Source organism: Eleutherodactylus coqui, chromosome 8 (assembly GCF_035609145.1).
Source record: "Eleutherodactylus coqui strain aEleCoq1 chromosome 8, aEleCoq1.hap1, whole genome shotgun sequence".
Classification (NCBI taxonomy): domain Eukaryota; kingdom Metazoa; phylum Chordata; class Amphibia; order Anura; family Eleutherodactylidae; genus Eleutherodactylus; species Eleutherodactylus coqui.
In genome coordinates this window covers 168,849,120-168,863,785 of record NC_089844.1, presented here as the reverse complement: position 1 = coordinate 168,863,785, position 14,666 = coordinate 168,849,120, and the positions used below count along the sequence as shown (strand labels likewise).

The window sequence follows — 14,666 nt, the reverse complement described above, 5'->3', positions numbered from 1 at the left end:
GTGCAGTAATCCTGTAGTTTGGGGACACAGGACCCCCATTCTTAGAATCGGTGGCGTCAGCAGGGACACCCCCACTGATAAGTTGTGATTCTGGTACAACCCCTTGAAAATAGGGATCACAAGACATAAGGTAGCAGTTGCTTTGTGGGCAGCCCAAGGACTCCGTGGTTGGCACTCTTGCCTTGCAAGCCTGGAGTACAACCCCCCGGCCACCCCTCCACCCCCCAGGGTGACCCCACCCTGCAGTTTGCAGAAGCGTGTAAAATCGAGAAGTTAGATTGTGAGCTTATGTGGCAAGGATGACGGGCGTGCCGCTTCCCTCCATAACCCAACAGGACCCCGTCCTCACCCCCGGACCCCCTAAGAAGGCCAGGCGGACAGTGCGGGTGGTTCATCTACCTTGTTTATTGAGGCTTCACCAGAAGTGACAAATGACACGTGACTCAGAGCTGAGAACATAGACACCAGCACACACACTAAAGCCAGTCCGCTGCACTCACCATTCACACTACACCTCCACACAACCGCCAGCAGAGCGGCGACACTCCACCGCTCAACTCTTACTCCAGCAAGGGGGAAGGTTAACCGTGCAACACTCTGCGGGCAGGAACAGCAGGTCATGGCTTATCTCACTGCAGAGGTGGGGGGCTCACACTACAATATACAGAAGCGGCCTCCAGTGACACCGACACAGAACGGGGGACAGGACATTTAGTAGGCGTGGTTGGAAACGAAGAGGGACTCTCCGGCTGCGGCTCCCGCTTGTCCGCTCGACACGTACTTGCCTTGGCAAGCCAGGCTGTTGGCCTAAGGAGAAGAAAAATTAGCATCCATAAAGGAGTCCATTCAGTAAAAAGCAGAATTACTGCAGCTTTGGAGGTGACTGGAGCAGAAGGCGGGATGTCTAAGCCTGACCCCTAGTGGTCGTGTGCAGTACTGCAGGTTACATACCAGTGCACGCTTGGTGTACTCCTCTTGGGCGTTCTTGACGTTTTCCTTCTTGCCACCCCAGGCTTTGAGGGCGGAGGCCTGCAGGGCACGGCCGTAGGAGAAGGTCAGGGGCCATGGCTTGTGCAGGGGGCACTTGTTGATGGCGTTCAGGTGAACTGTGGCTTCCTCCTCACTCTGACCCCCAGACAGGAAAGTGATACCTGCACAGGGGCGACACCATAAGCAACCTCATCGTTTTATACCACCCCCTCGGCTAACTTCCCCCCTCTTACCGGAGACGGCAGGAGGCACGGTGCGTCTCAGGGCGGTAACGGTTGCCATGGCGACCTCTTCGGGGCTGTACTTCTTGGTGCAGGCATGGCCAGGTGTCACCATGTTGGGTTTCAGCAGAGTTCCCTCCAGATAGACATGGTGGTCACTGAGGGCTTTGTACACGGCAGCCAAGACCTAAAACAACACAGACCATGTAAGACCGCTGCCGGTAAACGCATCACTTGTGAGTCCGCCAACCGCTCCGATCAGACGCCTACCTTCTCAGTGACGTACTGGCACCTCTTCAAATCGTGCTCACCATCAGGGAGGACCTCAGGCTCCACAATGGGCACAATACCGTTCTAGAAAAGCAGGAGGAACGGAGTTATACGTGGTCTGGTAAAAGGGGCGGAGCTGTGACTACCACAGGGAATTCTGGGTGGAGTTACCCTTTAAATTTACAGTAAAAATCTGCGTGGCATTACCTGCTGGCAAATGCTGGCATAGCGGGCCAGTACGTTGGCATTCTCAATGATGGCGAGCCGAGAAGGTGTGTGGTCAGAGATCTTCAACACACTACGCCACTTGGCGAAGTCGGCACCATCCTTCTTGTACTGAGCGCAGCGCTCAGAGAGCCCGTCGAGACCTGCAGATAAGAGAGCGCACATGGTGTCACACACAAGGCAGCAGAGCGCAACACACTGGTGCAATCTCCATAGACACAGTCCTAGGAACAGTCTTTAAAAGGCCGGCGCACTAGATTAGGAGTTAACCCATTATTTTCAGCGGGTGCGTTTACACGTGCGATTTTTCTATCGCACGGCAGCCAATAGAAACGGCTTTCTGCTTGTCAGGAAGGAGTGGCCTCTGCAGTAAATGGCGGCAGAGCCGAGAAGACTCCTTCCAAGGAATGACTTGTAAGCAAGAAAGTACTATGCATCTTCACTGCTCCAGACTTTATGATAGAATCATCTATCTACTGGGAATTATTAATGGCTGCCAGAGGGGGAAGGAGATAAGCTAGGAATTCGATTTACAGCTGCTAGAGAGGGAAGACGTCTGACTGGGAATTTTCTGGGGACTTTATCCCAGCACAAAGCAGACTAACAGCTGGCGATTATATTTACAGCTGCCAAAGGGGGAAGGAGATAGACTAGGAATTTACTGTATTTATGGCTGCCTGAGGGAGGATCCTAAATGGGAACTATATTTACAGCTGCAAGAGAGGAAAGTAGTTTGACAGTCTGGCAACTTACTGAGGACTATTTTGAGCTATCAGAGCTTGTTGGGGATTATATTAACAGCTGCCAGAGGTGGAAGGAGATCAAGTAGAAATTTACTGAATTTATAGCCATCAGAGCAGGAAGGAGACCAACTGCTGATGGTATATAGCAGAGGAGTGAAGGACATATACAAGGGAGTGGTAGGCAAAAAAAAAAACTAAGAATTGGGTCATGTGACAGCCCACCCATAACAATACACAATGACAACGGTGCTGAGGGAGATGGGAAAGGGTGGGGAAAAAAAAGAAAAAGATGGAGAATGCATATTTTGAACGGGCACAAGCTGGTTTTCGGTCATCGGTAAATGGAAAAGACAAGCAGAGAACTTAAAACTCAGCGAGAAGCAAAAAAAAGCCCTGACTAATCATGTGCCTTTATATAGTGCACCATTAGTCGCCGTGGTAGTGAAGCTGAGCACACCCGTATAGATCACCGAGCATACAGCCAGCAGCGTGGGATGCCAGTGCATATACACCCCCTATACAGACCGCACTCCTCACCCTGGGTTGTGGTCTCTCCGTTGGTTCCGGCAAGAGGGACGACACCTTTGTCCACCTGAAGACAGGAAGCAAGGGATAATCATGAATGATCCGGAGGAAGACAGATCAACCACTAGACGCCAATGTCACATGGGCACCGCTTACCTTAATGCCTACGATGCCACCTTTGTCCTTGATGACCTTGATGAATGGATCAGCATTATCAGCCTTGTGGTAAAGAGTCTCGTGGAACAGGATGACTCCACCGATGCAGGGGTTGACTCTATCGTCAGCGGTGAAGAGCAGCTGGCGGTAGAAGCGGCGGTTCTCCTCGCTGTTCTCCACTCCGATGGAGCTCAGGCGTTTGGCAATGCTACCTGCGAGGGGCAGAGAGAGCGGCATTAGACGGCACAGTTCTACATGAGTGCCAACCGACCTCCAGAGTGCTCAGGCAGTCAAGTAGTACTTAAGGGGTCCGGCATGATTTTGGGGTATAGTTCCCCTTTAAGGAGGTTGGTCAATGATGTGAATAGGCTGAACTGCAATATTAAACACACCCTGGGGAAAACTGGAATTCCAATATGGCCGACTTTTGTTGGTGGTTGCCATGACAATCAAATTAGCATAAACCTTCCATTAAAGGGGTTGCATTAGAAAGACATTGTGAAATAGCGCCACTATCGCCCGTGTGTTATCTCCGGTATTGCAACTCCGCTACAGTCATTTGTGGCGCCATTTCTGGAAGCAGCCATGTTTTTTTTTATATATCTCATACACCCCCGAAGACAGCGAATGATGGAGCAGCACCATAGACACGCAAGTGGAGCCACACGCGTGACACGCTTACCTGTGGACTCATCCGCAGCCAGGATGCCCTTCCCGGTAGCCACAATGCGCTGTGCGATGCCATGGAGCTCCTTCTTCTGCTCCGCAGTTAAGGCTGGGTATTCGGTAGGCATGGTGCTGCGTTCTGTGGCGACACATTACAGGGGGGGGGGGGGTTATCAGGTGATCATCTTAAAGGGACAGTGCGCCAAATTGTTTATTCACAAACAGCAAGCCCATTATGCGAGCACTGGCGCGTTTCTAGTCCTTTCATAAAGCAAGGGCAGGGCAGAATACACAGCGGGACACACCTACATAGCAGTACCAAGGCAAAACACCCAAGGTTAACCCTACCAGTGCCAGCTTACTGCACTGCGACCCCTGCGCTCACCCAGACCACTTCCATAGGAGTCACGTGAATGGCGTTATCTATACGTCCCTCCAGCGCACCAATACGGACGTCTAAAGATAACGCAAAACTAAAAGTGCGTCAGCAGGAGATGCCCTGACAGTGATGAAGGAGACTTAGAGGGCACCAGCGCCTCTGCAGCCCACGAGGGGTTACTCGGCGGCCGCACTGCGATGTGTCATCCTCCGCTTCCTTCTTCATCCCACGGAAATGATGACACAAAATGAAAAAGGTTGCAGAATCCTCCTTGAGGCCTGCAGCGGAAGCCCTGCTCGACCCTACTCCGCAAGACTGGTACTGCAGTGCATGCTTAACCCCTGCACTGCCAGGCCCTGCCTGCACCACATCCCTTACAGCTACATCATTACACGCCCTACAGCAGCACTGATAGTGTGAAATACCCACCGGGCACCACATATGGACCACTGTGCCCACTGCATCCCAAAGCTGCCAAAACCCCTGATTAAATTAACTCCTTGTCTCCTGCACAGGATACAATGTATCATTATTACATAACCTGATGTCCTGCTGTGACCACCTCCAGGACCTCCATCATGCCCTTGCCTTTACCCATCCTACTCATTGCCCTCCTCCCCGATGCCCCCTGCCTCACATCTATCTCCATCTGCTCAGCCACCTCCACGCCCCCCTGCCCAGCTCCTGCTGCCCCTCTCACCTCCTGCCTGTCCTCCAGTAGACTGACACTCAGGCTTCTAGCTCAGAACGTCATGTAGCGAGCGGAGGGGCGGGGCTAACATTTAAAGGGCAACACACCCCACAGAGTCCCATCTATCCAGAGCCTGAAGGTCAGCATCTGCTGACGTGAGGGGTGGGGTCATTCACTAATTCATCAGGGCTGGCTTAGACTTGTAGTCCCACACACGAGGGCAGACACATCATTTCTGTAGATCACACATGTAGCGGGGAAGACATGGATGACACATACATGTAGATGATGACATCAGGGAGACGTGACACCAGTCATGGCCGAAGCTCTGATGCAACCAGCAGTCATCTCTGCCCATCCTGTCGGGAACAGTCATCACTCTGCAGAGCATCTCGTGGAAACTCTTATTGCCCAGCATGTCACCAGCAGTGTCACACAGAGACTGTATTACTGCAGAGCATCTCACAGAGGCTGTATTACTGCAGAGCATCTAATAGAGACTGTATTACTGCAGAGCATCTCACAGAGACTGTATTACTGCAGAGCATCTCACAGAGGCTGTATTACTGCAGAGCATCTAATAGAGACTGTATTACTGCAGAGCATCTCACAGAGACTGTATTACTGCAGAGCATCCCATACAGACTGCATTACTGCAGAGCATCTCACATAGACTGTATTACTGCAGAGCATCCCATACAGACTGCATTACTGCAGAGCATCTCACAGAGGCTGTATTACTGCAGAGCATCTAATAGAGACTGTATTACTGCAGAGCATCTAATAGAGACTATTACTGCAGAGCATCTCACAGAGGCTGTATTACTGCAGAGCATCTAATAGAGACTGTATTACTGCAGAGCATCTAATAGAGACTGTATTACTGCAGAGCGTCTAATAGAGACTATTACTGCAGAGCATCTAATAGAGACTGTATTACTGCAGAGCATCTAATAGAGACTATTACTGCAGAGCATCTCACAGAGACTGTATTACTGCAGAGCATCTAATAGAGACTGTATTACTGCAGAGCATCTAATAGAGACTATTACTGCAGAGCATCTCACAGAGACTGTATTACTGCAGTTTCTCACAGAGACTATATTACTGCAGAGCATCTCATAGAGACTGTATTACTGCAGAGCATCCCATACAGACTGCATTACTGCAGAGCATCTCATAGAGACTGTATTACTGCAGAGCATCTCACGGAGACTATTACTGCAAAGCGTCGAATAGAGACTGTATTACTGCAGAGCATCTCATAGAGACTATTACTGCAGAGCATCTCATAGAGACTTTATTACTGCAGAGCATCTCACAGAGACTGTATTACTGCAGAGCATCTAATAAAGACTGTATAACTGCAGAGCATCTCACAGAGACTGTATTACTGCAGAGCGTCTAATAGAGACTATTATTGCAGAGCATCTAATAGAAACTGTATAACTGCAGAGCATCTCACAGAGACTGTATTACTGCAGAGCGTCTAATAGAGACTGTATGACTGCAGAGCATCTCACAGAGACTGTATTACTGCAGAGCATCTAATAGAGACTGTATTATTGCAGAGCATCTTACAGAGACTTTATTACTGCAGAGCATCTCACAGAGACTATATTACTGAAGAGCATCTAATAGAGACTGTATTACTGCAGAGCATCTGATAGAGACTGTATTACTGCAGAGCATCTCATACAGACTATTACTGCAGAGCATCTCATAGAGACTGTATTACTGCAGAGCATCACATAGAGACTGTATTAGTGCAGAGCATCTAGTAAAGACTGTATTACTGCAGAGCATCTAATAAAGACTGTATTACTGCAGAGCATCACACAGAGACTGTATTATTGCAGTGAATCTCATAGTGACTGTATTACTGCAGAGCATCTCACAGAGACTGTATTACTGCAGAGCATCTCACAGAGACTATTTCTGTGAAGCATCTAATAGAGACTGTATTACTGCAGAGCATCTCACAGAGACTGTATTGCTGCAGAGCATCTAATAGAGACTGTATTTCTGCAGAGCATCTCACAGAGACTGTATTACTGCAGAGCATCTCACAGAGACTGTATTACTGCAGAGTATCTAATAGAGACTATTACTGCAGAGCATCTAATAGAGACTGTATAACTGCAGAGCATCTCACAGAGGCTGTATTACTGCAGAGCATCTAAAATAGACTTTATTACTGCAGAGCATCTAATTGAGACTGTATTACTGCAGAGCATCTCACAGAGACTATATGACTGAAGAGCATCTAATAGAGTGTATTACTGCAGAGCATCTCATAGAGACTGTATTACTGCAGAGCATCTAATAAAGACTGTATTACTGCAGAGCATCACACATAGACTGTATTATTGCAGAGAATCCCATAGAGGCTGTATTACTGCAGAACATCTTAAAGAGGCTGTATTACTGCAGAGCATCTCATGCACATTGTATTATTGCAGACCGTCACATGGAAACTCTTATTGCCCAGCATGTCACCAGGAATGTCGCATCAAGACTGTATTACTGCAGAGCATCTCATAGAGGCTGTATCAATGCAGAATATCTCATAGAGGCTGTATTACTGCAGAGTATCTCATAGAGGCTGTATCACTGCAGAACATGTCATAGAGGTTGTATTACTGCAGAGCATCTCATCGAAACTGTTTTACTGTAGAGTATCTCATAGAGGCTATTGCTGCAGAGCATTTCATTGAGGCTGTATTACTGCAGAACATCTCACAGAGACTATTTCAGCAGAGCATCTCAGAGACTTTAGTGCAAAGCACCTTAGAGATTGTATTGCATCAGAGCATCTCAGATAGACTGTATTACTGCAGAACATCTCATGGAAACTGTATTACTGCAGAGCATCTCAGAAGGGATGTATTCCTGTAGAACATCTTATATTTCTGCAGAGCATCGCGTGTTGTCTATTAGCTCATCATGTTGTATATCAGGACGGCCGCTCTGATCTGTCGCTCACGGCTTCGGCATATAAAATATGTCATTTCCAAAATGTAAAAAGCATCTGCGTTGGCCGGGAATCGAACCCGGGTCAACTGCTTGGAAGGCAGCTATGCTCACCACTATACCACCAACTCTTGTGTGACTGCCTCAATTTTGTATGTTTCCTGTTTTTCCACCTTTCCTGGGAACTGTGTGCATTCTAAGGATCAGGACAGAAGACACTGCTGAAGAAAGCCGAGGACCCCCACCTCACAGACCACCAGCTGTCCGGAAACCCCACAACCACAGCCCTGAGCAAAATGTGTCATCATCAGGCTGGTTGTCACCTTCCCTTCCCCCACACAGCGGTCACATAAATGAGGGTACGTTCATATGGGGTAGAAAGGCTGCGCAATTCCTGCAGTAAAAACAGAGTCAAAATCAGCACCGTTGGTATAGATTGTAACTCACAATCAGCTGCGTATGTGGCGCTCACCTCCCAATTTATCACGCCATCAGTGCAGCCTTTCAATTAGCACCCAGCGGCAAGTGGGGAGCACAGCTCCATATTGGAACGTGGGCACCTCATCTGCCCCATGTGGACTTACCCTAAAGGGGTATTCTGGGCTTTTGCTATTGATGACCTATCCTCAGTGGAGTGCAGCTGTCTATTATACTTCCAACACTGACCACTGTTGACAACATCCAGCCCCGCCGACCACTGATGGGGACGTCCAGCCCCGCCGACCACTGATGGGGACGTCCAGCTCCACCGACCACTGATGACGACGTCCAGCCCCACCGGCCACTGATGACGACGTCTAGCTCCACCGACCACTGATGAAGATGTCCAGCCCCGCCGACCACTGATGAAGATGTCCAGCCCCGCCGACCACTGATGGGGACGTCCAGCCCCACCGGCCACTGATGACGACGTCTAGCTCCACCGACCACTGATGAAGATGTCCAGCCCCGCCGACCACTGATGGGGACGTCCAGCCCCACTGACCACTGATGACGACGTCTAGCTCTGCCGACCACTGATGAAGATGTCCAGCCCGCTGACCACTGATGATGACGTCTAGCGCCGCCGACCACTGATGATGATGTCCAGCCCTGCCGACCCCTGATGATGAGGGCTAGCCCCACTGCCCCCTGATGACAACTCCAGCCCCGCTGACCCCTGATGACGACGTCCAGCCCCGTTGACCACTGATGATGACATCCAGCCTCACCGACCACTGATGACGACGTCCAGCCCTGCCGACCCCTGATGATGGCGTCCAGCCCTGACGATCACTGATGATGGTGTCCAGCCCTGACGATCGCTGATTGCCATAGTCCAGCCCCACTAACCCCTGATGACGACGTTCAGCCCCGCTGACCACTGATCAGCTACTGATGATCTATTCCGAGGAGAGATCATCAATGATAAAAGCCCAGAATACCCCTTTAATGAGTAAATATAAAGGCAAACTCAATCTTGTTCCCAGAGATTCCCTTTAACCCCGTCCTGGAGGCGTCACGTCTGAGCATTCGTAGTGACAGCGTTAAGTAAGGGAGCGACATACCTCCCCCCATGTCCCAGGTATACGATGATAACCGGGGGTCAGTATTTGAGCAGCTGTTGGGTGATAGAAACTGAGCTTCTATCTCCAGGGCCCAGAAATAACCGTGACCTTTCCAAAGCGCGGCAGCTGACAGCCGGGGTCATCTGCTATACGAATGTGACACGACCCTGCCAGGTTATGTCTGGCGACTGAGTGGGCAAGACATGGCGGCCAGAGAAGACTGGGGGGCAAATATATCAAGGCACTGAAGTGAAACACACTTAATAAATTAGGCAGACAAATTTACGCCAGCTGGTATAAATGATCATAAGGTGGGCTGCAGGATGCCCCGCCTCCTTCCACTAAGCCCCACCTATATTTAAAAAATAGCCGAGGTGTTGGAGAAGTTTAAAGAATTCCGGTTTTGGCATGAAAAGCCACTTGCGCCAAAATTGTGACTTTCTCACCACAACTCTGGCGCAAGTGGGATAATAAATACCCCCCTTAGTCTGCCTTAAAGGGGCACTAACATTAATGTCCCTGTATATTACATCAGTAGGGGTATATGAGCCCAGACTCTTATAGAAGTTGTGTCCGTAATCATTCCGAACCTCCTCTTATGCCGACTGGTCATCACCGTCACAGCATCGGGATTTAAGGGGTTCACAGAGCACCCCCGACCCCTTGTAAGGGCTGTACCAGAATCTTAAGGTTAAGATTAGGATTAAGATCTTGAAGATCGGTGGGGGTCTCACCACTGAGACCTCTGTCTATCCTGAGATCTGGGCTGCCGTGTCCCCTGTTACTTCCCCCCCGCCGTGACGTCAGTGTTCAGGAAGGGCGCGCTGAGCATATGCGCGCCGCGCTCCGCTCATCTCAATGGGGCTGATGAATTTTCTTTTAGACAGCTTACATAAGAGTTTGGTGTCGAGTTTTCCGTGACCCCCCGTATGACACCCACCCTGTAATTGGTCATTTACATGAATGGCCATCTATATAATACCAGGTTGTCTCAAATCCTCTAAAAACAGAAGCATTCCCGTAGTGGAGGGTCCCGAGTGAGGAACCCCCCTCCATGACATAGTTATGCCCTAATAGGTCATATGGACAGGGGTGGTCTTCATGAGACGTTCCCCGCCATCTGACATGTCAGATGGTAGAACCCCCCTTTAAGCTCCAGTCCAGCCCCCCCATCTCCATCTCTCATGCACGACTGGGTGGAGACGAGCCCAAGGCCCTCGGGGGATTTGGAAGGAGACAATTGGAGAGGTCTGGACACGTCCCGCAGTTTAGTGCTGTGGGATTAAAAGCAGAATCAGGAATTTGCCAGTCAGCGGGATCATGGGGGGAAGTGGGAGGCGATGCATAGAAGTGGGGGGACCCTAAAGACCCCCAATTGTCCTACACTCAGTGGATGATTTCCTTGCTGCATATCACACATCCTCCTGCTGCACTTGGGGGTCTGCGGGGGAATTACGGTAGAGCTGAGTAATTACGGTAACCAGGCGTCTATGTGACAACTCTCACGTACCACACTCACGCGGGCCGGCAGCTCAGGAACTGGCACATGGGGGGCAGACAACACCCACAAGCATTCATCCAGCATCACGCACTGGGTAAACCAGGGTGCAGCCACCCCAAACTGGCAGCAGGACCTCTTATCTAACCCGGGCACTCATTCAACCAGATATAATCTGGCAGAGTAAACACATGGCATTGAAATGGGCAATTCTGCTAGCATATTGCCAGGCAGCATCTGACGCAGCACTTTCAGTGGTATCATTAACCCTTTAGCACCGGCTCTTTCTACAAACACTGAGCGCCGAAGGAATTATTAGGGGTTAGATGATTACACGGCTCATGTAACACAAAGCAGCCGCCACCTGTGCCAGCCAGTCACCCGCGGGCACTCTGTAGGCTGCTGGGTGTAATACCAACGGGCTGGACATAATGGATCAGAGCACTAACAAGACTAAGGCTGCTTGCACATCTGCGCTCAGGTTTACGTTTTTCTGCTGCAGAACGAAACCGAACAGCGCCAAACGGACCACATTGACTATAATGGAGTCCGTTCGGTTTCTGCGCTGCTGCCCGGTGGACGAAAAAGCGCTGCAGGCACTCCAGTATTCTTTCAGAACTTGGAAAGATAGGAGTTGCGATGGCGACTATATTAGTAGTAACCCAGCTTTCCCATGGACAGCTAAGGCTTCTTTCACATCTGCGACAAAGGCTCCTGCGCACATCTCGCCCAAAAAGCAGACAGCATGATCGACACCTGGTAGACCCCATTATAGTCAATGGGCTCAGCCTGGTGCCATGCCAATAGGTGGTAGTGGGGGGACACTGGGACAAGATATACACCAAGGGGCATAGCGCATTGTTTCATATGCCAGTTATGCCCTGGCATTCCTGCAACAAATGTCCTACCAGGCGCCAGCTCTGAGTTGGCGTAGGTTTCTGATATAGTGTATGCTACTTTCTGGCTCACATCTTAGTAAATATGATGGGCCCCTAACACTAGGCGCCTTCCAGTTTCTGCAGAAATGGTGGCCCTCGGCATGGACTTCATACACCGGTGTACAAAAACTGATCCGGTATGTCCCCAAGTGTATACAGACGGGAGGTGCTGTATACAGTCAATGCTCAGCATCCAGCCCCACGGGAAGAATGGCTTCCCATCGGCCGGGACCAGACGTCTCACCATCCACCAACACTTTGTAAGGCCCCTTTCACACGTGGAGCTACACGCACAGAAATCACGCATGTAAAAAACACGCAGGTATTAGAGATAATGGTTTTCTATGCAAACGTTCAGATGAAGGAATCAGGACGCCCCACAGGAAACCAGTAGTTCTAAAAGCCGCTGGTTTTTAAGGCCGTGATTTTTGCTCGTGTAGCTCCCCGTGTAAATGAGCCCTAAGGGTGATTGTGGCACCCAAGGGCACAGGTCTGCCTGGTAGTGAATTGGCATCTACACTGACAATAATGCCATTCAGCAGAGCTGCAGGGATTATATATTATTATAGGAAACTGCTAACTGCTGTGACAATGCAGAAATACTGGGAATTATGTAATGAGGAAGGAGGCATGGAGAAACATGAAGAAATGCCAGCAGAGAGATACGGGGGAGAGAGATAGACAGATAGGAGATATGATATAGATAGATAGATATGAGATAGATAGATAGAATATAGATAGATAGATGATAGAGAGATAGATAGATAGATAGATATGAGATAGATAGATATGAGATAGATAGATAGATAGATATGAGATAGATAGAATATAGATAGATATGAGATAGATAGATAGATAAGATAGAGATATGATATAGATAGATAGATAGATATGAGATAGATAGATAGATAGGAGATAGATAGATATGAGATAGATAGATGATTGATAGATAGGAGATAGATAGATAGATAGATAGATAGATAGATAGATAGATAGATAGATAGATAGATAGATAGATAGGAGATAGATAGATATGAGATAGATGATAGATAGATAGGAGATAGATAGATATGAGATAGATAGATGATTGATAGATAGATAGAAGATAGATATGATAAATAGATAGATAGATAAATAGATATGAGATAGATAGGAGAGAAAGAGAGAGAGATAGGAGATGGATAGATAGTAGATAGATAGATGTAAGATAGATAGATAGATAGATAGATAGATATGAGTTAGATAGATAGATATGATATAGATAGAGATATGATATAGATAGATAGATAAATAGATAGGAGATATGGAGATAGATAGATAGGAGATAGATAGATGTGAGATAGATAGATAGATAGATAGATAGATAGATAGATAGATAGATAGATAGATAGATAGATATGAGATAGATATGATAAATAGATAGATAGATAAATAGATGTGAGATAAATAGATAGATAGATAGATAGATAGATAGATAGATAGGGGATAGATAGATAGATATGAGTTAGATAGATAGATAGATAGATAGATAGATAGATAGATAGATATGATATAGATAGATATGATAGATAGAGATATGATATAGATAGGAGATAGATAGATATGGAGATAGATAGGAGATAGATAGATAGATAGATAGATAGATAGATAGATAGATAGATAGGTAGATGTGAGATAGATAGATATTAGATAGATAGATAGATATGAGATAGATAGATATGAGATAGATAGATGATTGATAGATAGATATGAGATGGATAGATAGATAGATAGATAGATAGATAGATAGATAGATAGATAGATAGATAGATAGATAGATAGATAGATAGATAGATAGATAGGAGAGAAAGAGATATGAGATAGATAGATGGATAGATAGGAGAGAAAGAGATAGGAGATATAAAGATAGAATATAGATAGATAGATGTAAGATAGATAGAGAGATGTGAAATAGATGGATATCAGATAGATAGATAGATATGACATAGATGGATAGATAGATATAATATAGATAGATAGATATGATAGGAGATAGGTGGATAGATATCAGATAGATAGATAGATAGATAGATAGATAGATAGATAGATAGATAGATAGATAGATAGATAGATATGAGAGATAGATAGATAGGACATAGGTGGATAGATATGAGATAGATAGATGGGAGATAGATAGATAGAGGATAGATAGATAGATGGGAGATAGATAGATAGATATAAGACTCGATTTGCAATTTATGAGCTGAAAATCTGATTGCACTGACTGCAGATCTTTTCATATTGTAGTGACCGAATCCCCTAATCCCTCGTGGCCCCGGGACCCTCACTTCTTACCTGGTGCTCTGGAGAAGCAGGTGGGTTAGTCAGTGACTCAGCTCTGAGTGCCCGGCCTCCGGGCAGTGGGTGGTTTATAAAGCCTGCTGCCTTGGCACGAAGAGCTTGTCGCTGACCTTCAGGGAGAACCCCTGACCTTTTCCCACCCGTGTAAATATAGCCTGCGTGTCCTCGGCATGTGTAACCGGAGAGACAGTGACATTCACAGGACGTGGTGACAAACTCCTCAAGGTGAAGAAGCTCTTCAGGGGACCATCTTATGTCTGCCCGGGCACCAGAGCATTGCGTCTATAACCTTTTTGTTGCTAAATGATATGTGACCTATCACCAGTGCTACGAGGGGCTGCAGATAAGCCTTTGGCTTTGTGTTCTTTTTTTGTTTCTATGGTAACGAATGTTACATCACATGAAAGCCTTATGTGTCTAATATATGCTTGTAGCTTATGGCAGCAGTGATCTCGGCACGCGGGAAAGCAAAATGGCGGAGTCTAAGGCGATATTCACCGCAAA

General features: G+C 47.6%; 1 protein-coding gene across 2 annotated transcripts; it reads right to left on the bottom strand.

The window, feature by feature from the left end:
- Positions 1 to 385: 385 nt before the first annotated feature.
- On the bottom strand, positions 386 to 14,296 carry ALDOA (aldolase, fructose-bisphosphate A). 2 transcript variants are annotated; one of them, XM_066576927.1, is made up of 9 exons: positions 14,157 to 14,296; positions 3,813 to 3,935; positions 3,131 to 3,342; positions 2,987 to 3,041; positions 1,689 to 1,849; positions 1,482 to 1,565; positions 1,224 to 1,398; positions 952 to 1,151; positions 386 to 807 (listed from the first exon to the last, which is right to left on the bottom strand). In XM_066576927.1, the coding sequence occupies exons 2-9, from the start codon at positions 3,922 to 3,924 to the stop codon at positions 712 to 714; spliced, it is 1,095 nt and encodes a 364-aa protein (XP_066433024.1). In that variant the 5' UTR covers positions 3,925 to 3,935; positions 14,157 to 14,296; the 3' UTR covers positions 386 to 711. The 2 variants fall into 2 exon arrangements, with proteins under 2 accessions (XP_066433024.1, XP_066433025.1); XM_066576928.1 differs by lacking the exon at positions 14,157 to 14,296 and adding an exon at positions 4,876 to 4,898.
- Positions 14,297 to 14,666: the final 370 nt, after the last annotated feature.

Coding starts and splice junctions, on each gene's coding strand:
- ALDOA (XM_066576927.1), bottom strand. CDS start 3,924: ATGCCTACCGAATACCCAGCCTTAACTGCGGAGCAGAAGAAGGAGCTC. Junction 3,343..3,812: donor GGCTGCGGATGAGTCCACAG/GTAAGCGTGTCA, acceptor TGCCCCTCGCAG/GTAGCATTGCCAAACGCCTG. Junction 1,399..1,481: donor GCCAGTACGTCACTGAGAAG/GTAGGCGTCTGA, acceptor GTGTTGTTTTAG/GTCTTGGCTGCCGTGTACAA.